This window comes from Ranitomeya variabilis, chromosome 2, assembly GCF_051348905.1.
Source record: "Ranitomeya variabilis isolate aRanVar5 chromosome 2, aRanVar5.hap1, whole genome shotgun sequence".
In the NCBI taxonomy this organism is placed as follows: Eukaryota; Metazoa; Chordata; class Amphibia; order Anura; family Dendrobatidae; genus Ranitomeya; species Ranitomeya variabilis.
This window is the reverse complement of record NC_135233.1, coordinates 616,260,429-616,283,524: the sequence shown is the minus strand read 5'-3', so window position 1 is coordinate 616,283,524 and position 23,096 is coordinate 616,260,429. Positions and strand designations below refer to the sequence as shown.

General features: G+C 44.1%; 1 protein-coding gene across 1 annotated transcript in view; it reads left to right on the top strand.

Moving 5' to 3' along the window:
• Positions 1-17,828: 17,828 nt before the first annotated feature.
• LOC143807352 (fatty acyl-CoA hydrolase precursor, medium chain-like) overlaps positions 17,829-23,096 on the top strand; it is a 36,493-nt gene continuing 31,225 nt past the window's right edge. Inside the window, exons 1-3 of the mRNA XM_077288797.1 lie at positions 17,829-18,073; positions 20,138-20,342; positions 22,855-22,993. Coding sequence (XP_077144912.1) covers positions 18,013-18,073; positions 20,138-20,342; positions 22,855-22,993 — 405 coding nt within the window. The 5' untranslated portion in view covers positions 17,829-18,012. The remainder of the gene's footprint in view (positions 18,074-20,137; positions 20,343-22,854; positions 22,994-23,096) is intronic.

Sequence of the window (23,096 nt, the reverse complement as noted above, 5' to 3'; positions counted from 1 at the left end):
GCAACAATAATCCACTAGCCCGAGAGCAACAAGGCTTGGCCCGAGCACAAACGTCACAAGACTGCACAAAGCCTCGCACATCTCGTGACAGGGAAGGCCACCAGAAGGACCTTGCCACCAAATCCCTGGTACCAAAAATGCCAGGATGACCTGCCAACGCAGAAGAATGAACCTCAGAGATGACTCTACTGGTCCAATCATCAGGAACAAACAGTTTATCAGGTGGGCAACGATCCGGTCTATCCGCCTGAAACTCCTGCAAGGCCCGCCGCAGGTCTGGAGAAACGGCTGACAATACCACTCCATCCTTAAGGATACCTGTGGGCTCAGAGTTGCCAGGCGAGTCAGGCTCAAAACTCCTAGAAAGGGCATCCGCCTTAACATTCTTAGAACCCGGTAGGTATGACACCACAAAATTAAACCGAGAGAAAAATAATGACCAGCGCGCCTGTCTAGGATTCAGGCGCCTGGCGGTCTCAAGATAAATCAAGTTTTTGTGGTCAGTCAATACCACCACCTGATGTCTGGCCCCCTCAAGCCAATGGCGCCACTCCTCAAAAGCCCACTTCATGGCCAAAAGCTCCCGATTCCCAACATCATAATTCCGCTCAGCGGGCGAAAATTTACGGGAAAAGAAGGCACAAGGCCTCATCACGGAGCAGTCAGAACTTTTCTGCGACAACACTGCCCCAGCTCCGATCTCAGAAGCGTCGACCTCAACCTGAAAAGGTAGAGCAACATCAGGCTGACGCAACACAGGGGCAGAGGAAAAACGGCGCTTAAGCTCCCGAAAGGCCTCCACAGCGTCAGGGGACCAATCAGCAACATCAGCACCCTTCTTAGTCAAATCGGTCAATGGCTTAGCAATATCCGAAAAACCAGCAATAAATCGACGATAAAAGTTAGCAAAGCCCAAAAATTTCTGAAGACTCTTAAGAGAAGAGGGCTGCGTCCAATCACAAATAGCTTGAACCTTGACAGGATCCATTTCAATGGAAGAGGGAGAAAAAATATATCCCAAAAAGGAAATCCTCTGTACCCCAAAAACACACTTAGAACCCTTCACACACAAAGAATTAGACCCCAAAACCTGGAAAACCCTCCTGACTTGCTGGACATGAGAGTCCCAGTCATCCGAAAAAATCAGAATATCATCCAGATACACAATCATAAATTTATCCAAATACTCGCGAAAAATATCATGCATAAAGGACTGGAAAACTGACGGAGCATTTGAAAGACCAAAAGGCATCACTAAATACTCAAAGTGGCCCTCGGGCGTATTAAATGCGGTTTTCCACTCATCCCCCTGCCTGATTCGCACCAAATTATACGCCCCACGAAGGTCAATCTTAGAGAACCACTTGGCCCCCTTTATGCGAGCAAACAAATCAGTCAGCAACGGCAATGGGTATTGATATTTTACAGTGATTTTATTCAAAAGCCGATAATCGATACATGGTCTCAAAGAGCCGTCTTTTTTTGACACAAAGAAAAAACCGGCTCCTAAGGGAGATGACGATGGACGAATATGTCCCTTTTCCAAGGACTCCTTTATATATTCTCGCATAGCAGCATGTTCAGGCACAGACAGATTAAATAAACGACCCTTTGGGTATTTACTACCCGGGATTAAATCTATGGCACAATCGCACTCTCGGTGCGGAGGTAATGAACCAAGCTTGGATTCTTCAAAGACGTCACGATAGTCAGACAGGAACTCAGGAATTTCAGAGGGAATAGATGATGAAATGGAAACCACAGGTACATCCCCATGAGCCCCCTTACATCCCCAGCTCAACACAGACATAGCTCTCCAGTCGAGGACTGGGTTGTGAGATTGCAGCCAAGGCAATCCTAGCACCAAATCATCATGTAGATTATACAGCACCAGAAAGCGAATAATCTCCTGGTGATCCGGATTAATACGCATAGTTACTTGTGTCCAGTATTGTGGTTTATTATTAGCCAATGGGGTGGAGTCAATCCCCTTCAGAGGAATAAGAGTCTCCAAAGGCTCTAAATCATACCCACAGCGTTTGGCAAAGGACCAATCCATAAGACTCAAAGCGGCGCCAGAGTCGACATAGGCGTCCGTGGTAATAGATGACAAAGAGCAAATCAGGGTCACAGATAGAATAAACTTAGACGGTAAGGTGCAAATGGAAACAGATTTATCAAGCTTTTTAGTGCGCTTAGAGCATGCTGATATTACATGAGTAGAATCACCACAATAGAAACACAACCCATTTTTCCGTCTAAAATTCTGCCGCTCGCTTCGGGACAGAATTCTATCACACTGCATACTCTCTGGCGACTTCTCAGTGGACACCGCCAGATGGTGCACTGGTTTGCGCTCCCGCAAACGCCTATCGATCTGAATAGCCATTGTCATGGACTCATTCAGACCCGCAGGCACAGGGAACCCCACCATAACATCCTTAATGGCATCAGAGAGACGCTCTCTGAAAATCGCCGCCAGGGCGCACTCATTCCACTGAGTAAGCACAGACCATTTACGGAATCTTTGACAGTAAATTTCCGCTTCATCTTGCCCCTGAGATAGGGACATCAAAGTTTTTTCTGCCTGAAGCTCCAAATGAGGTTCGTCATAAAGCAACCCCAAGGCCAGAAAAAACGCATCCACATTGAGCAACGCAGGATCCCCTGGTGTCAATGAAAAAGCCCAGTCTTGAGGGTCGCCCCGGAGCAAGGAAATCACAATCCTGACCTGCTGTGCAGGGTCTCCAGCAGAGCGAAATTTCAGGGACAAAAATAATTTGCAATTATTTCGAAAATTCTGAAACCCAGATCTATTCCCCGAGAAAAATTCCGGCAAAGGAATTCTCGGCTCAGATACAGGTGCATGAAAAACAAAGTCTTGCAAATTTTGTACCTTCGTGGCGAGATTATTCAAACCTGCAGTTACACTCTGAAGATCCATTACAAACAGGTGGACACAGAGCCATTCAAAGATTAGGAAAAAAAAAAAAAAAAAAATTTCTCAGCAGACTTCTTATTTCTCTCCTTTCTCAGCCAAGGAATTTAACCCTTTAGTGGGCCGGTCAAACTGTCATGATCTCAATGGCAAGAGATCATAGCATAAGCATATATAGGAACTAGCTCTTGGAAGATGGGAACTGAGCTGACCATGAACTAAACCTAACGCACAACTAGCAGTGGCCGGGTAGCATGCCTACGTTGATTCTAGATGCCCAGCACCAGCCGGAGGACTAAATAATGCTAGCAGAGGAAAATATAAGTCCTAGCTCACCTCTAGAGAAATACCCCGAAAGGAGACAGAGGCCCCCCACATGTATTGGCGGTGAATAAGATGAAATAACAAACGTAGTATGAAAATAGGTTTAGCAAATTTGAGGTCCACTTACTACATAGCAGAAGACAGAAAGGACACTTTCATGGTCAGCTGAAAACCCTATCAAAACACCATCCAGAAATTACTTTAAAACTCTGGCATTAACTCATAACACCAGAGTGGCAATTACTGTTCACAAGAGCTTTCCAGACACAGTAACGAAACTACAGCTGTGAACTGGAACAAAAATGCAAAAACAAACATGGACAAGAGTCCAACTTATCTAGTAGTTGTCTAGGAGCAGGAACAAGCACAGAGAGGCTTCTGATAACATTGTTGACCGGCAAGCAACTAACAGAGCAGCAAGGTTATATAGCGACTCCCACATCTTGATGGGAACAGGTGAACAGAGAAGATGAAAACACCAGTTCAATTCCACCAGTAGCCACCGGGGGAGCCCAGAATCCAAATTCACAACACTCTTGGCTCGGCATTGGCTTCCTGCCTCTTGGCTCGGCTTTGGCCTCCTGCCTCTTGGCTCAGCTTTGGCCTTCTGCCCTTTGGCTTGGTTTTGGCCTCTTGGCTCGGCTTTGGCCTCCTACCTCTTGGCTTTGCTTTGGCCTCCTGCCTCTTGGATTTGCTTTGGCCTCCTGCCTCTTGGATTTGCTTTGGCCTCCTGGCTCTTGGCTTTGCTTTGGGCTCCTGCCTCTTGGCTTTGCTTTGGCTTCTTGGCTTTGTTTTGGCCTCTCACCTCTTGGCTTTGCTTAACTTTGGCCCCCTGTATCTTAGTTTTGGTCTCCGACCTTGTGTCTTGGTCTGTTTCATATTGCTTTCTATACTGCAATAGATTTCAACTGAATGTGCATCCTCTCATTCATATTCAGTTGAATCCAGCGGGCCCCCTCCACATCTTGCTCAGGGGCCCAAAGCAGAATTGTCCAGTATCCCGATGCTCCAGTTCACGCTGTACTGCATGATTGAAAAATCTCAGCTCTCCTTGGAATTATGTTTATCCAATGGCTTAATTCCCAGTCCATATGCTTAGATGGAGTTGTGTGGTGGTCTCTATAATAGAATTTTGGTTTATAAGACAAGTTAACCTATCACCTGAAAATATGATACTTGCCAAAAATCTTTTGTTTTGCCCTACAGTTAAAACAGATAATTTTCAATTATTCCTTGACTTAAACAAATTTGTGCACAAATTAACCTTATGTTTATATTAAAAGACAAAGCCACTTTTTTTTTTTTACCCCAGATAGTAATAACCCTGACATAGATACTACTCCCTCATCTGAACCCCAAAGCATGGTGATGTGAAGACAACATTGAATTTTTATCCTTGGCATCATTGCGATAGTCTTTTGGAAACATCTAATGAAAATTCTAGTAAAGATCGCCTCGCCAAAGCAGAGCGTTCTGTACTCAAGCCACTCAAACCCAAATATCAGATTGTGAGTAGAGCCGCCAACAAATGGGAAGGAATTGCTATTATGCAGAGATCAATCTATGTGAGTGATACAATATATTATGACAAATTACAACAGGATCCTGCCATACACTATTTTTCAGAATACAACTGATCAGTAGAGCTATTCAGAATTTTTTTTTTTTAAACAAAAAAAGAGAGATTTTCTCTCGATTAAACATCACCAACTACCATATTTTTGCTTTCTACCCAAGATCCATAAAAGTTTTTAACTATCTCCTCTGGTCATCCAATAATATCTGGCATTAAATCTATTACTGCTCACCTTTCCCATTATATTGATTTATTTTCACAACCATTTGTGTGTGAACTACCTTCACACATATGGAAATCTACTCATGTAATCATTGAAATTAAAAAATTCTCCCTCCCCGCAGCTGTTTATTTCATTACAGTAAATGTCAATTTATTGTATTCCAATATTCAACTTGTATTGAGGTTGGAAGCCATTGATTACTATCTCCGAAGGGACAAAAGAATCCCTGAGGAACAGATAATTTTTTTCTTGCACGGTCTTGATTTCATACTGAAATTTTTTTTTACTTTGAGGGGCTCCGCGATGGGGGCGAGGTTTGCCCCCCATTATGTAAATCTTCTTATAGGTAGATTTTAGTTCCTCTTTATCAGTCGGTCCCTCCTGCCAGTTAGTTGCATTTTGTAGGTGATTTGTTTTACATGTGGCCTGGCACAACAATTTGTGAATGAACTAAATATAAGTTACTGGGGTTTAAAATGTACCCATTCTTATTCCCAATGTAGTACCATTTTTTTTAGACCTGAAATTATCAAAAGACAGTAAGGCTGGCTTCACACTAGAGAGGAATGTGGACGTGGGAGAGGTGTAAACACAACGCATTGCACACGGACCAATGTTTCTCTATGGGGCAGCTTCCATCAGCCGTATATGTTTCGACTGTATTTTACGGGCTGCGAAAATCACAGCATGCTGCGTTTGTCAGCGTATTGTGCAAAAAATCCACCAATGAAGGGCTATGGGGGCAAGAAAAATACGGATTACACACGGACCATGCGCGTGACTTGCCAGAGATACGCACAGGTGTTCTATAGAAAAGCTGGTAATTTAGTGCGGTGTACAGTAAAATCACACTGACAGGTTACAATAGAATAGATACAATAAATGTCTACACATAGTATAGGTGTGTATATATATATATATATATATATATATATTTATATATGTCATTGACACACACATATATATATATATATATATATATATATATATATATATATATATATATATATATATATATATACAGTGCCTTGCGAAAGTATTCGGCCCCCTGGAACTTTTCAACCTTTTCCCACATATCATGCTTCAAACATAAAGATCCCAAATGTTAATTTTTGGTGAAGAATCAACAACAAGTGGAACACAATTGTGAAGTTGAACGACATTTATTGGTTATTTTTGTGGAAATTCAAAAACTGAAAAGTGGGGCGTGCAATATTATTCGGCCCCTTTACTTTCAGTGCAGCAAACTCACTCCAGAAGTTCATTGTGGATCTCTGAATGATCCAATGTTGTCCTAAATGACTAATGATGATAAATATAATCCACCTGTGTGTAATTAAGTCTCTGTATAAATGCACCTGCTCTGTGATAGACGTCCGATGTGGAGGTAAATTCCCCCCCTCCCCCAGGAAGGAAGATATGTAAGAGGGTGGTGCTGTTATGGACAGTAAGGAACACGCTGTCACTTTAAGATGCTGCACTCCCTTGTCTGGCGTGATGGAATGTTCTGCTTCTCCCTGCACTAATCGTTGTAATGAACTAGTCTGTGCAGAGTGCAGGCGTGGAGCTGGAGCAGCGTGTGTGAGCTGAGGCTGGTGCAGAGAGGACTTTTTGTGCTGATAGCTGAAAGAGAGAAAAACTGTGCCCTGATATAGCTGCAAGAGAGCCACGCAGATACAGAGAAAGGAATTTACAGTTTCCAGGAGCATCCCTAGGATCCAGAAGCAAGGAGAAGACCACGTTTCACAGAGCTGACAGAAAGCCATGCGCACCACATTAGACTGCTGGGGGCACCCCTGGGACTGGACCTGTTTCTCCAACATCACTGTGAGACTGTTCCTGTTTGGTGCACCTGTTAGGGCCTAGTGTAGGCTTCAATAGTCACTACACGGGAGCCGTGTGGCCTGCTTAGTAAAGGCCAGGGAGGTTATATGTAGAGTAGCATCATCACCTGTTTATTGTTTACATTTGCTGGTTAGACATATTTTGAGTCTGCAATAGTTGTAGCACCTTGCTGTTTTACGGAAAAGTTAAAGTTCATAACTCTTGTAAATTGTCTGTTGCCATTGTATATGCAGCGCCCCAGAATCCTGGTCGTTGCAGTACTGTTGCTCCGCCACTAAGGGGAGTGATGGTACGTCTGCTGGCACTTAAGGAGTTCACCTGACCAGGTATCACTATCACACATTACACTTCACACTCTGGCCACCAGGGGGAGCAAAGGATTCTATAATTAGGCCACTCCTCACAATCTGGTAAAACTGGGGGCTGGATAGGAAGTTAGAGAGAAGCTGACTGGGTTTTGCCCAGGCAACACCGAGTGAGAGAAGGGGTTGCTTGGGAGGATTCAGGGGGGTCCCTGTCAGGGGTGGGATCCTGACAGAGGCCTAGCGAAAAGGACAGATCGTTACGGAACCGCGCCTGCACTTCATTGTGGCGGTATCTTAAGAAGCGAGGTTTATTGTGGAGAAGTGAGAAACGAGATCACAGCACAAAGGAGAATAGAACCAGTAGGAGTCGTGCCCCGAGATCGGCAACATCCTACTGAGGTGCGTAGCTGGTGGCCGCAACGCCGAGGAAGTATTGGGCTCCACGCATTACTTCAAACAGAGGCAGGGCAGTTGACTGTAGGTTGGCTGTCTCACCTAAATCACCTAAGCAGACATAGGAGGCAATTGTGGGAGAGGGGTGACTCTAGGGTCCCGGAAGAACTCCAGGCCTACCCGTCATACAGGTGCGTCCTAGCCATATCATCTGGGGGACGGAGAAGAACTTCAGAAGAGAAACGATAGTTGTGAGGAAGAACATCAGAAACAGACACAACAGTTGTGAGGACTATCCCGTGGTGCTCAGCAGGGAGGTACTACAACACACAGGCGCTAGAAGGTAGGCACTGTGTTGTGAATTTGGTTTTTGGGCTCCCCCGGTGGTCACTGGTGGTACTGGACTTGTGTGCTTCACTTTCTCTGTTCACCTGTTTCCATCAGGATATGGGAGTATCCTATTTAGCCTTGCTGCTCAGTCATTCTAGTGCCGGCCATCAATGTAACCAGAGCCTTTCTGTTGCATGTTCCAGCTCCTAGTCTTCTGATCAGCTAAGTTGGACTCTTAGTCCTAAGTTTGTTTTGTATTTTTGTTCCAGTTCACAGTTGTGTTATTTTTCTGTAGCTGGAAGCTCTTGTGGACTGAAATTGCCACTCCGGTGTCATGAGTTGACACATGAGTCTTAAAGTAATTTCAGGATGGTATTTTAAAGAGGGTTTTCAGCTGACCGTGAAGTCCCCTTTTGTATTTTCCTACTATCTAGTAAGCGGACCTCGCTTTGCTGAACCTACCTTCATACTACGTATGTCTTTTCCTCTGAATTCACCGTCAATATATGTGGGGGGCTTCTGTCTCCTTTTTGGGGGAATTTCTCTAGAGGTAAGCCAGGTCTGTTTTTCCTCTATTAGGGTTAGTTAGTCCTCCGGCTGGCGCTGGGCGTCTAGGGGCAACGTAGGTACGCCACCCGGCCACTATTAGTTGTGTGGTAGGTTTAGCTCACGGTCAGCTCGAGATTCCATCACCCCAGAGCTAGTCCTTATTTATGTCTTTCTGACGTTCTCTTGCCATTGGGAACCATGACAGTATGGCCGGCCAAGTGTTAAAACTGTTGGCAGAAGAAAGGAGAGAAAAAGAAGTCTGCAGATTTTTTTTTTTTTTCTGAGTTTGCTTTATAGTTTACTCAGTTGCATTTCTGCTCTAATTGCAGCCTTTGTCTCTCTCTCCTTCTAATCCTTGAATGGCTCTGATTCCACCTGATTAAAAATGGATCCTCAGAGTTTGGCTGCAGGTTTGAATGATCTTGCTACGAAGGTTCAAAATTTACAGGATTTTGTTATTCATGCTCCTATATCTGAACCTAGAATTCCTTTACCAGAATTTTTCTCCGGGGATAGATCTCGTTTTCTGAATTTCAGATATAATTGTAAATTGTTTCTTTCTCTGAGATCTCGCTCCGCTGGAGATCCCGCACAGCAGGTTAGGATTGTAATTTCCTTGCTGCGGGGTGACCCTCAAGACTGGGCATTTGCATTGGCGCCAGGGGATCCTGCGTTGCTCAATGTGGATGCGTTTTTTCTGGCTTTGGGGTTGCTTTATGAGGAACCTAATTTAGAGATTCAGGCTGAAAAAGCCTTGATGGCCCTATCTCAAGGGCAAGATGAAGCTGAAATATACTGCCAAAAATTTCGTAAATGGTCTGTGCTTACTCAGTGGAATGAGTGCGCCCTGGCGGCGAATTTCAGAGAGGGTCTCTCTGATGCCATTAAAGATGTTATGGTGGGGTTCCCTGCACCTACTGGTCTGAATGAGTCCATGACAATGGCTATTCAGATAGATCGGCGTTTGCGGGAGCGCAAACCTGTGCACCATTTGGCGGTGTCTTCTGAGAAGGCGCCAGAGAATATGCAATGTGATTGAATTCTGTCCAGAAGCGAACGGCAGAATTTTAGGCGAAAAAATGGGTTGTGCTTCTATTGTGGTGATTCAACTCATGTTATATCAGCATGCTCTAAACGTACAAAAAAGGTTGATAAGTCTATTTCAATTGGCACTTTACAGTCTAAGTTTATTCTATCTGTGACCTTGATTTGTTCATTATCGTCAATTACCGCGGATGCCTATGTCGACTCTGGCGCCGCTTTGAGTCTTATGGATTGGTCCTTTGCCAGGCGCTGTGGGTTTAATTTAGAGCCTCTGGAAGTTCCTATACCTCTGAAGGGTATTGACTCTACGCCATTGGCTAGTAATAAACCACAATACTGGACACAAGTGACTATGCGTATGAATCCAGACCATCAGGAGATGATTCGCTTCCTTGTGTTGTACAATCTACATGATGTTTTGGTGCTTGGATTGCCATGGTTACAATCTCATAACCCAGTCCTTGACTGGAAAGCAATGTCTGTGTTAAGCTGGGGATGTCAGGGGGCTCATGGGGACGTACCTTTGGTTTCCATTTCGTCATCTATTCCCTCTGAGATTCCGGAATTTTTATCTGATTATCGTGATGTTTTTGAGGAGCCTAAGCTTGGCTCACTACCTCCTCACAGAGATTGCGATTGTACCATAGATCTGATTCCAGGCAGTAAAGTTCCAAAGGGTCGTTTATTTAATCTATCTGTACCTGAACATGCTGCTATGCGAGAATATATTAAGGAGTCCCTGGAAAAGGGACATATTCGTCCTTCTTCATCTCCCTTAGGAGCCGGTTTTTTCTTTGTATCTAAAAAAGATGGCTCTTTGAGGCCGTGTATTGATTATCGACTCTTGAATAAAATTACAGTCAAATATCAGTATCCTCTGCCACTGCTGACTGATTTGTTTGCTCGAATAAAGGGGGCTAAGTGGTTCTCTAAGATTGATCTCCGTGGGGCGTATAATTTAGTGCGAATTAAGCAGGGGGATGAGTGGAAAACCGCATTTAATACGCCCGAGGGCCATTTTGAGTATTTAGTAATGCCTTTTGGTCTTTCAAATGCCCCTTCAGTCTTTCAGTCCTTTATGCATAACATTTTCCGTGAATATTTGGATAAATTTATGATTGTGTATCTGGATGATATTTTGATTTTTTCGGATGACTGGGACTCTCATGTCCAACAGGTCAGGAGGGTTTTTCAGGTTTTGCGGTCTAATTCCTTGTGTGTGAAGGGTTCTAAGTGTATTTTTGGGGTTCAAAAGATTTCTTTTTTGGGGTACATTTTTTCCCCCTCTTCCATTGAGATGGATCCTGTCAAGGTTCGGGCTATTTGTGATTGGACGCAACCTACTTCTCTTAAGAGCCTTCAGAAATTTTTGGGCTTTGCTAATTTTTATCGTCGATTTATAACTGGTTTTTCTGATGTTGCTAGACCTTTGACTGATTTGACTAAAAAGGGGTGCTGATGTTGCTGATTGGTCTCCTGCTGCTGTGGAGGCCTTTCGGGAGCTTAAGCGCCGCTTTTCTTCCGCCCCTGTGTTGCGTCAGCCTGATGTTACTCTTCCTTTTCAGGTTGAGGTCGACGCTTCCGAGATCGGAGCTGGGGCAGTTTTGTCGCAGAAAAGTTCCGACTGCTCCGTGATGAGACCTTGTGCTTTCTTTTCTCGAAAATTTTCGCCCGCCGAGCGAAATTATGATATTGGTAATCGGGAGCTTTTGGCTATGAAGTGGGCTTTTGAGGATTGGCGTCATTGGCTCGAGGGGGCTAGACACCAGGTGGTGGTATTGACCGATCACAAGAATTTGATTTATCTTGAGTCTGCCAGGCGCCTGAATCCTAGACAGGCGCGCTGGTCGTTGTTTTTCTCTCGGTTTAATTTTGTGGTCTCATATCTACCAGGTTCTAAAAATGTGAAGGCGGATGCCCTTTCTAGGAGTTTTGAGCCTGATTCCCCTGGTGATTCTGAACCTACAGGTATCCTTAAGGATGGAGTGATATTATCTGCTGTTTCCCCAGACCTGCGACGGGCTTTGCAGGAGTTTCAGGCGGATAGACCTGATCGTTGCCCGCCTGGTAGACTGTTTGTTCCTGATGATTGGACCAGTAGAGTCATCTCGGAGGTTCATTCTTCTGCGTTGGCAGGTCATCCTGGAATCTTTGGTACCAGGGATTTGGTGGCTAGGTCCTTCTGGTGGCCTTCCCTGTCTCGAGATGTACGAGTTTTTGTGCAGTCTTGTGATGTTTGTGCTCGGGCCAAGCCTTGTTGTTCTCGGGCTAGTGGATTGTTGTTATCCTTGCCTATTCCGAAGAGGCCTTGGACTCACATCTCTATGGATTTTATTTCTGATCTCCCTGTTTCTCAGAAAATGTCTGTCATCTGGGTGGTGTGTGACCGTTTTTCTAAGATGGTTCATTTGGTACCCTTGCCTAAGTTGCCTTCCTCATCCGAGTTGGTTCCTCTGTTTTTTCAAAATGTGGTTCGCTTGCATGGTATTCCGGAGAATATCGTTTCTGACAGGGGGACCCAGTTCGTGTCTAGATTTTGGCGGGCGTTCTGTGCTAGGATGGGCATTGATTTGTCTTTTTCGTCTGCGTTCCATCCTCAGACTAATGGCCAGACCGAGCGAACTAATCAGACCTTGGAGACTTATTTGAGGTGTTTTGTGTCTGCGGATCAGGATGACTGGGTTGCCTTTTTGCCGTTGGCGGAGTTTGCCCTCAATAATCGGGCTAGTTCTGCCACTTTGGTTTCTCCTTTCTTTTGCAATTCGGGGTTTCATCCTCGTTTTTCTTCCGGTCAGGTGGAGTCTTCGGATTGTCCTGGAGTGGATACTGTGGTGGATAGGTTGCATCGGATTTGGGGACAGGTGGTGGACAATTTGAAGTTGTCCCAGGAGAGGACTCAGCGTTTTGCCAACCGCCGTCGTCGTGTTGGTCCTCGTCTTCGTGTTGGGGACTTGGTGTGGTTGTCTTCTCGTTTTGTCCCTATGAGGGTTTCTTCTCCTAAGTTTAAGCCTCGGTTCATCGGCCCGTATAAGATTTTGGAGATTCTTAACCCTGTGTCCTTTCGATTGGACCTCCCTGCATCTTTTTCTATCCATAATGTCTTCCATCGGTCATTATTGCGCAGGTATGAGGTACCGGTTGTGCCTTCCGTTGAGCCTCCGGCTCCGGTGTTGGTTGAGGGTGAATTGGAGTACGTTGTGGAGAAGATCTTGGACTCCCGTGTTTCCAGACGGAAACTTCAGTATCTGGTCAAGTGGAAGGGCTACGGTCAGGAGGATAATTCTTGGGTGACAGCCTCTGATGTTCATGCCTCTGATTTGGTCCGTGCCTTTCATAGGGCTCATCCTGATCGCCCTGGTGGTTCTTGTGAGGGTTCGGTGCCCCCTCCTTGAGGGGGGGGGTACTGTTGTGAATCTGGTTTTTGGGCTCCCCCGGTGGTCACTGGTGGTACTGGACTTGTGTGCTTCACTTTCTCTGTTCACCTGTTTCCATCAGGATATGGGAGTATCCTATTTAGCCTTGCTGCTCAGTCATTCTAGTGCCGGCCATCAATGTAACCAGAGCCTTTCTGTTGCATGTTCCAGCTCCTAGTCTTCTGATCAGCTAAGTTGGACTCTTAGTCCTAAGTTTGTTTTGTATTTTTGTTCCAGTTCACAGTTGTGTTATTTTTCTGTAGCTGGAAGCTCTTGTGGACTGAAATTGCCACTCCGGTGTCATGAGTTGACACATGAGTCTTAAAGTAATTTCAGGATGGTATTTTAAAGAGGGTTTTCAGCTGACCGTGAAGTCCCCTTTTGTATTTTCCTACTATCTAGTAAGCGGACCTCGCTTTGCTGAACCTACCTTCATACTACGTATGTCTTTTCCTCTGAATTCACCGTCAATATATGTGGGGGGCTTCTGTCTCCTTTTTGGGGGAATTTCTCTAGAGGTAAGCCAGGTCTGTTTTTCCTCTATTAGGGTTAGTTAGTCCTCCGGCTGGCGCTGGGCGTCTAGGGGCAACGTAGGTACGCCACCCGGCCACTATTAGTTGTGTGGTAGGTTTAGCTCACGGTCAGCTCGAGATTCCATCACCCCAGAGCTAGTCCTTATTTATGTCTTTCTGACGTTCTCTTGCCATTGGGAACCATGACAGCACTGATTTCCACCTGCAAAGGGAACTCTGGATGTGCCTCGGACCGGCCGGTCTCAGCCAGCCCTGTTAGCAGTGCTCTGGATTGCGGATCCTGAAGCCTTCAGTAAAGAGGTAAAGAGACTGCAACCCTGTGTCCTCGTTATTCATCGCACCTTGCACCACGCACCATCATCACATCTTTCATTGGACGCCCCTTAGCAGGGTCACAGGCCGGGTCTAGCCACCGTGACAACCCCAGAACCGAGACAGAGAGGCCCGGTACCGAGTACCCCGCGGCCCTGCGTCTGGGGCCGCTCCAACTACCCCTGTTTGCATCTTCCTCATTCCCTTCCTGCACCATGGTGGTCCCCCGGCCATCGCTTCAGATAGAAGATTTAAAAAAAAAAAATAATAATAAAATCTTTATTTTGATAGAGAGCATTAGAGGGTTTTCACCTTTAATTCCAATGGGTTTGGGGCACCAGGCATCCCTTTGCGGCGCTTTAGGGCCCTCTGCAGCACTCCCCCATGCTCCGGCGGTCACTTGCTGTGATCTAGGTCCCGACTTCTCTCGGGCCTAGTTGCAGGGTTGGCTCCACCCCCGTCCTCTCGGCTCTTTGGGTGGGTTTTTTCCCACCCGTCACTCCCCATCTCCCACTTCCTGCTCGGCGGTTAGCTCCGCTCACTATTCCCAGTCTCTCCAGTCTACATGCGATCGCCGCCATCTTGCGCCTCCCGGACCCGGCAGTTAGCCTTGTCTCTTGCCTGGCCTTGAAGAGCAGGACCTTTTTTCCACAGCGCGCACCTTTACCTCATGGTCCCCTGCATGTTCCTTGCGGTCGCCGGCTCCTGGACCCGGATGGTGTCTCTTGCTCCAGGTATCAAACTGTGTGCGGAGTATAAGCCAGGCACAGTAAAACGTGGCGCTTGCTCCAGGTATCAAGCTGGGTACGGAGTATAAGTCAGGCACAGTAAAATAAAATTTGGAAGGGCCACACTATCCGCAGGTTCAGTGATGGATGTAAGAATCCATAATTTCTATTATGATGCAAGCCGGTCACTGGTGTAATTATACTCTATAACTGTGCAGTCACTGGTGTAATATTACTCTAGAGCCATGCAGTCACTGGCGTAGTAGTACTCTAGAGCCATGCAGTCACTGGCGTATCAGTACTCTAAATCCGTGCAGTGCCCTAGGGCCAGGCAGTCACAGGTGTAATAGTACTCTAGAGCTGTGCAGTCACTGGTGTAATAAGTGCCCTAGAACCGTGCAGTTAGCAGCAGGGGTATGACAGTATGCCCCATGCTGCCGTCTTCTGAGCCACTGTCCGCTCCTCACCCTCCACAGGGAGATGGACCATTATAAAACCTGCCCTACGGCGTTCACTTCGTAGAATGTTTCACTTACACATTTTTCCTCTGAGTTTTCCGTTTTGTCACACCTGTTGTGATTTCTGCTATTGCAGATCTGTGCCTTGATTTTCAGCAGATCAAGGCTCTGCTATTTCTCTACACACAGAGATGCTAGAGCCCTGGCATATCAAACGTTTCCATATCTCCTGCTCACAGGCACTCGCCCTCCATCTCCCTGCAGCCCCCTCCGGATGCTAGCATTACACTGCTCTAAGCAGAGAGGGGAGCTGCTCCTACCCACTTCACGACTGCAGTGTTTGGACCTGACTTCCAGCTGGTTAAGAGTCCGTATTTCCCAGCAATGTCTGCTGTGGCTCAGTGGATAAAGAATCTGACCACATATCGCAGGCCCAAAGGTTTGAACTCAGGTGCACAACGGAGAGTAGAGTTTAGTCTCCCTCTGTTTCCAAGCCAGATTGTAAGCGGTCGAAAGAGGGAGCAGGAAGAGAGATGGGAGGACAGTTCAAGATGGACGTGTTGTTCCAGTAGTTTTGAGGCAAAAGGGAGAAGTGATATAGGGCGATAGCTAGATACAGAGGATGGGTCAAGAGAGGGCTTTTTGAGGATAGGTGTGATTGAGGCATGTTTAAAGCTTGAGGGGAAAACACCAGTTGATAGTGATAGGTTGAAGAGATGGGTTAGGGTTGGGATGAAGACTGTGGCGAGGTTTGGTTTGAAGTGGGAAGGGATCGGGTCAAGTGCACAGGTGGTGAGATGCGATCTTGAGAGTAGAGTGGAGAGTCGATCTTCTGTAATGGTGGAGAAGTTGGTTTTAGAGGTTGCCCACCAAAACTGTCTCGGATGTTATCAATCTTCTGCTTGAAAAATGAGGCAAAGTCTTCAGCTGAGATGAGTGGGGAGGGAGGAGGTGCTGGGGGACGGAGAAGTGAAGGTGTTGAATAACTGTTTAGGGTTGTGAGACAGGGAGAATATGAGAGATGAGAAGTAGGTTTGTTTAGCTGTGGCGAGTGTGGCCTTGAAAGTAGTGAGGGACTGTTTGAATGCAATGAAGTGCTCGTTGGAGTGGGATCTTTTCCCTCTCCGCTCAGCAGCCCTGGAAGCTCGCCTCAGTTCTTTGGTCAGGCTGGTGTGCCAGGGCTGTCTGTTGATTTTGTGAGCTTTGGTATGTGTGACAGGGGCAAGAGATTCCAAAGCTACAGCTATTGTGGTGTAATATAGAGTGGCAGCGTCATCCACATTGTGTAGGGAACTTATTTCTGTAGGAGGGAGAAGGGATTGTGGACTAAATGCTATTCAGCAGTCTATCTGTAGTTAAAATACGATCTTCTCATGATTATATAAGGTGGGTCAATTTAAAGCTGCTTCTAATTCGGATTTACCTGTGTTTATACAAAATATTGATATAAGGACAGCTTTTGACTGTATTATTATTGAGAGCCATAGACTGCAAAATTTATGTGAACCCCTTTCTTTTGTATGTAAATATCTAGCTAAATTTATATGCATTTATTGGGTGTATTTTCCACAATAATCTACTATACTGGTCTCTCTGTATGCCCACCATCTGAGTCTGATCTTAGTGTCCCGTATTGTGACATTATCTGCTTTTTTTAATGTTTTAAGTTAATACTAAATAAAATCATGTTTTATATGGACTCAACCCATTATTTGGATCGAAATGTGAAACATGTAATGTTGAAGTGGCTAAAAGAAATACATTTTGGACGTCATTGAAATATAAGTTGTTGAAGTATGCCAGTCATTTCAGGTGACTTTTTTATCCTGAATTTTTGTGACCATTTTCCTCCCTGCGGGCTCTCTGTAATTTTTAGTTGTCTCAGAGCTAGTGGGTAAGGATTAACTGCTGTTATGTCTCCATACACGGCAGACATAGACATGAGGAACTACTACTTTCCTGTCTTTACATAGCACGTGTTTAGAAGCCGTGGCAGCGTGGAGCGTATTATGCAGCATTACTCATCAGTGTATCAGCGAATTCAGCTCTGGGCTGAGAAAACACCAGTATTGAAGATGCAGAGTACTGAGCAATGTAAATGTGAATGCAGCCCTGAAGGTGTGAGAGCCACTTTCTGGAAATCGACAGCTTTAAAGGATATTCTACAGTCTAGCAGTAGTAAACAATGTAGTTGTGAATCTTGATCTGGCCTGGAAAAACACTGACTAGAAAGCAGCAACATGAAGGATGTTACATAGCAATATAGAAAACTGTAGCTGTGAATCCAGCTCTGGTATGTAATAAAAAATAGAAAACAGCAGTAAATAAGATCTTATATTTGTCTCCATATTGTTAGCTTTGGAAAAACAAATTCCATCCATGTCCTCTGCTGTCTTGTTAGAGAGGGAGGAGATGGCGTGGAATTGTAATATCCCTGGCAGAGGTTTATCCCAGTCATTGAGGTAGGGTTCTCCTCTCTGGTTTCTTGTTGTTTTACTGACAAACGATACTTTAAAGGCGCAGAAAAAGAATCAGGACGACGTAAAATGCTCCTTCCAAAATAAGCAAAGGAAGAAATCTGGGCTCCACCTTGCGGCGACATAAGGGACGAAACCAAAAGGCAGGTAAAACTATTTCTACAATGTTACTTTCATGTACCTGAGGAATGATTTCTATAGTAATGGTGATAATATCAGAGCTGGATATACTTGTTCTTTAAGAAGTTATCCTAGAACAATCATAAGCAAATTTTATAATGCAGAATAACAAAACTTTGCCCATGGGTTACCTTTACTCCAAAAACAAATGATTATCTGTTCAGGGGTTATAGAGCTGGTACTTTAGACCTACAGGAGATAGGTAGGTGCCAACAGGTTGGATTATAGACGTGGGTGTTTCCTGGCTAATAATGCCAACTCTGGCAGAACAACAATTATATTGTGATTTGTTAAATAGTAACGAGAAAGTACTAATCTGAAGTCACTGCAACGAAAGACTCTGCGAGAGAAGCCGTGTCCACCTGTGACTGCAGCGCACGGGACATGGGGAACCTGCCGCGAATTCTGATTCTGATCCCTCTGATTCTAACAGCAATAGTAACAGGTGAGAACCGGGGAGCAGGATGCTATAACATAGGAATGAAGGAAGAATATAGAGAGAGCAAATAACAACACGTATACACGTGGAATTTCTTAATATGTAACCTATTATTTATGTTGGCGCCGATCAAATATTGTTTATAGGAAACAATCAATTTTCATGTATCACATAGACAAAAAAATCTCCTGTAACTACGTCAGCAACATGTCCTCCGTAGTAAAATATATTCTTATATATGAGGCCGTATTATAATAGTTATATTCTTGTATATAGGGGCAGTATTATAGTAGTTATATTCTTGTATATAGGAGCAGTATTATAGTAGTTACATTCTTGTACATAGGGGCAGTATTATAGTAGTTATATTCTTGTACATAGGGGGCAGTATTATAGTAATTATATTCTTGTATATAGGGGCAGTATTATAGTAGTTATATTCTTGTACATAGGGGCAGTATTATAGTAGTTATATTCTTGTATATAGGGGCAGTATTATAGTAGTTACATTCTTGTACATAGGGGCAGTATTATAGTAGTTATATTTTTGTACATAGGGGGCAGTATTATAGTAATTATATTCTTGTATATAGGGGCAGTATTATAGTAGTTATATTCTTGTACATAGGGGCAGTATTATAGTAGTTATATTCTTGTACATAGGCGGGCAGTATTATAGTAGTTATATTCTTGTACATAGGAGGAGTATTATAGTAGTTATATTCTTATATATAGGGGCAGTATTATAGTAGTTATATTCTTGTACATAGGGGCAGTATTATAGTAGTTATATTCTTGTACATAGGGGCAGTATTATAGTAGTTATATTCTTGTACATAGGGGCAGTATTATAGTAGTTATATTTTTGTACATAGGGGGCAGTATTATAGTAGTTATTCTTGTACATAGGGGCAGTATTATAGTAGTTATATCCTTGTACATAGGGGCAGTATAATAGTAGTTATATTTTTGTACATAGGGGCAGTATTATAGTAGTTATTCTTGTACATAGGGGCAGTATTATAGTAGTTATATTCTTGTACATAGGGGCAGTATTATAGTAGTTAAATTTTAGTGTATAGGAGCAGTATTATAGTAGTTATATTTTTGTACATAAAGCAGGATTATAGTAGTTATAGTCTTGTTCATAGGGGGCAGTATTATAGTAGTTATATTGTACATGGGGGCAGTATTATAGTAGTTATATTCTTGTACATAGGGGGCAGTATTATAATAGTTATATTCCTGTACATAGGGGGCAGTATTATAGTAGTTATATTCTTGTGCATAGAGAGCAGTATTTTAGTAATATTCTTGTACATAGGAGCAGTATTATAGTAGTTATATTCTTGTACATATGGGCAGAATTATAGTAGTTATATTCTTGTGCATAGAAGCAGTATTATAGTACTTATATTCTTGTATATAGGGGGCAGTATTATAGTCATTATTCTTGTGTATAGTTGCAGTATTATAGTAGTTATATTCTTGTACATGGAGCAGTAATATAGTAGTTATATTCTTGTACATAGGGGACAGTATTATAGTAGTGATATTCTTGTACATAGAGCTCAGTATTATAGTAGTTATATTCTTGTACACAGAGGCAGTATTATAGTAGTTATATTCTTGTACACAGAGGCAGTATTACAGTAGTTATATTCTTGTGCATAGGGAGCAGTATTTTAGTAATATTCTTGTACATAGGAGCAGTATTATAGTAGTTATATTCTTGTGCATAGGAGCAGTATTATAGTAGTTATATTCTTGTACATAGTGGCAGTATTATAGTAGTTTTATTCTAGTACATAGGTGCATTATTATAGATTTTTGTCCCTAGGGGTAATATTGTAGTACCGTAATTAATCTCTCATTCACAGGAACTGGTGTTATAGCAGTTCTTGTCCAGGGTAGTGGGGGTGTAGTTATTATTATTATTACTTGTATAGTAAGGATTAGTAAATATATATCAGTAGTACAAGCTGTATATAATATCAGCAAGAGCCACTAATGAGAATATAAAACATTATTACTATTATTAATTATCTCCAATAATATCTTTGATTTTAGGTGTCAAAGCTGAAAGACCATTGATAACCACTAAGTATGGAGACCTGCAGGGCGTCACGGTGCCAGTGAAGGAGACATCTAGGACCATAGATGTATTTTTTGGAATTCCTTTTGCGAAACCTCCTGTGGGACCACTGAGATTTGGTAACCCCGAACCTCCAGAGCCCTGGAAATCTGTGAGAGATGCCTCCGAGCCTCCTCCCATGTGAGTCTTGTGTATTTGTGATGAGGCTGTAGTGACATATTGTGTACATATATACTGTATGTATATAATATATTTTGTAGAGATTCCTGCTCTCATGTAGGTATTAGGTAGCTTTCCCACAGGCACTGGATTCTTGTGTCATAACAATGTGACGTTTATTTCTGTAGGTTGCACAGCAATGAAATAAAAGCATAAACACAAAATCCCTAGCCTTGTCCATATGCCATGGTTGTGATTTTCTTAATTGTATTTTTGGCTTTGTAAAGACTTGCTCGGGCCAAAATGTTGCATTGCCTACCTCATTTTTGTAATTTTAATATGCATTTTTAAGGATGTAATAAAAGTTACATTTTATCCAAACGTTCTGTGGCGCCTTGGAATCTTAGGAACACTGTAAGTCCCTGCCACAGGGTAAGGAGCTTGCTCTCTCCTGTGGGCACTGTGATAGTCCCCTATCCCCAGGGTTAAATTGTCTCCCTCGAGCCTACCGATTATACACCACCTGGGTTTTTCTTCTTGGGCCTTGAGGAAGTGCTCTTTTACCTGTCCCTTCACTTTGATCCCATGACACAACAGATCAATATGCTTGGCCAATTTTGGAAAGCGATTATCTGCTCCCAACTCCTGGGGAACACCAGTTAGCACACGTTTTCAAAATTATCTTGTACTCCCTGAGCTGGGCAGTCCCAAAGTTGTCCTGGGGCTCCTCCAGGTCAGGGATATTGGCTTCAGGGAGGCTTCTGTATCCTCTTTTCTAGCCCATAGAGTGAACAGAAATTCACCTTTACATCATGTGCCTTTGTTACCATAGCCGACTCCTGGTGGCATTCTGGACCACTGTGTGCTACCGCTTGAGCCCATAAGTCTCAGAACAAAGGAAAATCTCAACCGATAACAATAGCATGCAACAAGTCCTTGACCAATCCCACTTGTTGAGACACAGAACCGCAGGGTACGCATATGTCAACCTGGGCCATGGGATGGTTCCTAGTGTTTCCATTGATGCACCTTATCCTACCCTGTTCCCAGAGACTAGTACATGTGGGATTGTGGCCCTTGTCAGGGTCATCAAACTCCCTGAGTCCAGAAGTCCTGTCACTTGGACACTGTTCACACTCACCTGGCACTCTTGAGGCCTCCAGCCGGGATGAGGAGCAGCACTGCAGGCTGCAGGCAGGGTAAACGAAGTAGAAGTAGCCCGACTACGGACAATTGGCTAATATCTGACACCTGTCAGACAATGGCATGAGGTTTACCCCTTGAAAACCCGGCTCTAACCCCTCCTCAGTCTTTGGGTGCGCCACCATACGTGGTCTTGGGCCCCTTCTTTTGGGTATTCCAGAAAGGTGATTTCAGGCTCCCTTGACTGCTCACTGTGTTCTCCATGGCCAAGTATCTTTCGACTAGACTCAGTCATCTGCATTCTGAGGATCTCCATGGGCAAACCAGCTTTGCACGGATTTCAGTAGTGAGTGTATAAATCGCTCCACCACCTCTCTCTGTCCATCATCTGTGCTGGAGAGCAGGTCTTGGGTTGCAGTCAATTTTGTACCAGGTCGTACAACTGATGCTGGTGAGGCTTGTCCTTTTAGTAGTGTCAGAGGTACACCTGAACTGCCAGGGTGACTCCCAAACTTTCCGTAATCTCCACCTTTACTTTGCTGAACTCTTTGGCATACTGCAGAGAAAGGTCATAGGATGCTTTCTACGGTTCCCCGGTAAGATATGGAGCTAGAACCTCTGCCTTTGCTCTGGGGGTAGTTTCTCCCTGTCTTTTAAAGACGGTCATGAAAGCCTCATACCTTCACTTTGGCTGGCGGGAGGTGCCGTCTCCCTGGTCTGGATAATTTCTGCCAAGAGTCACCTGCCACTGTTGCAACTGCTGTTGAAGCTTGCTGTTGATTGTTAGATCAAGAGTTTGATGGTTTCTGGTTGGTCCTGCTGCTACTGCAGCATATTATCCTGGACCAGTTGCTTAAGAAGCTCCTCCACACTTTCAGACTGTGTTTTCAATGCTGTAACCACCTTTACCTGACATTTACTGTACTCTTTTGGACTGTGCTCCACATTTAAACACCAATTTTAAGGATTCACACTCTCAGGTAGGCATTAGGTAGTGTTCACACAGTCACTGGATTATTGTGTCAAAGCAATGTAACGATTATTTCCGCAGGTTGCATAGCACCAAAAACAAAACCATAAAATCAAAAGCCATAGCCATGTGCAGAGGCTAACTAAACAAATTAGACCCTGGCTACTCACACCCGGCTGAGCTAGTCCCAGTTCGGTCAAAAAAAAACCGGCTATCATCCATAGTAGCCACTGATACTTGCAGATTGGAGCACACGGTCTGTGCAGACTCTTCTCAGAGAGAGATTCTGGCTTATCTCTCTTCAGTCCAACACAAATCCACTCTGGTCAGCTTCCCCCAGCTGACACTAAGAACAGCTAGCATTCAATAACGTAGGTGAATTTTTTTTTTTATTTTTATTATTGATTCTGTATATTTCAGGTGTTTACAGGTAGAAGACACCATGAAGGGGGTAGCAGTATTTTACCAATCCTCTTTTCAGCTGCCCCGTTCCTCAGAAGATTGCCTGTACCTGAATGTGTTCACTCCGGCCGACAGAGACAAGAAATCTAAGTTACCTGTAAGTATCTGCAGTGTTTACCTATACTAATGCCCTGAGCGTGTTCTCACAGCTGTGTGCGCCCTGATGGGAGTGTCAGTATGTTGTAAGTTTGTCCTTAATG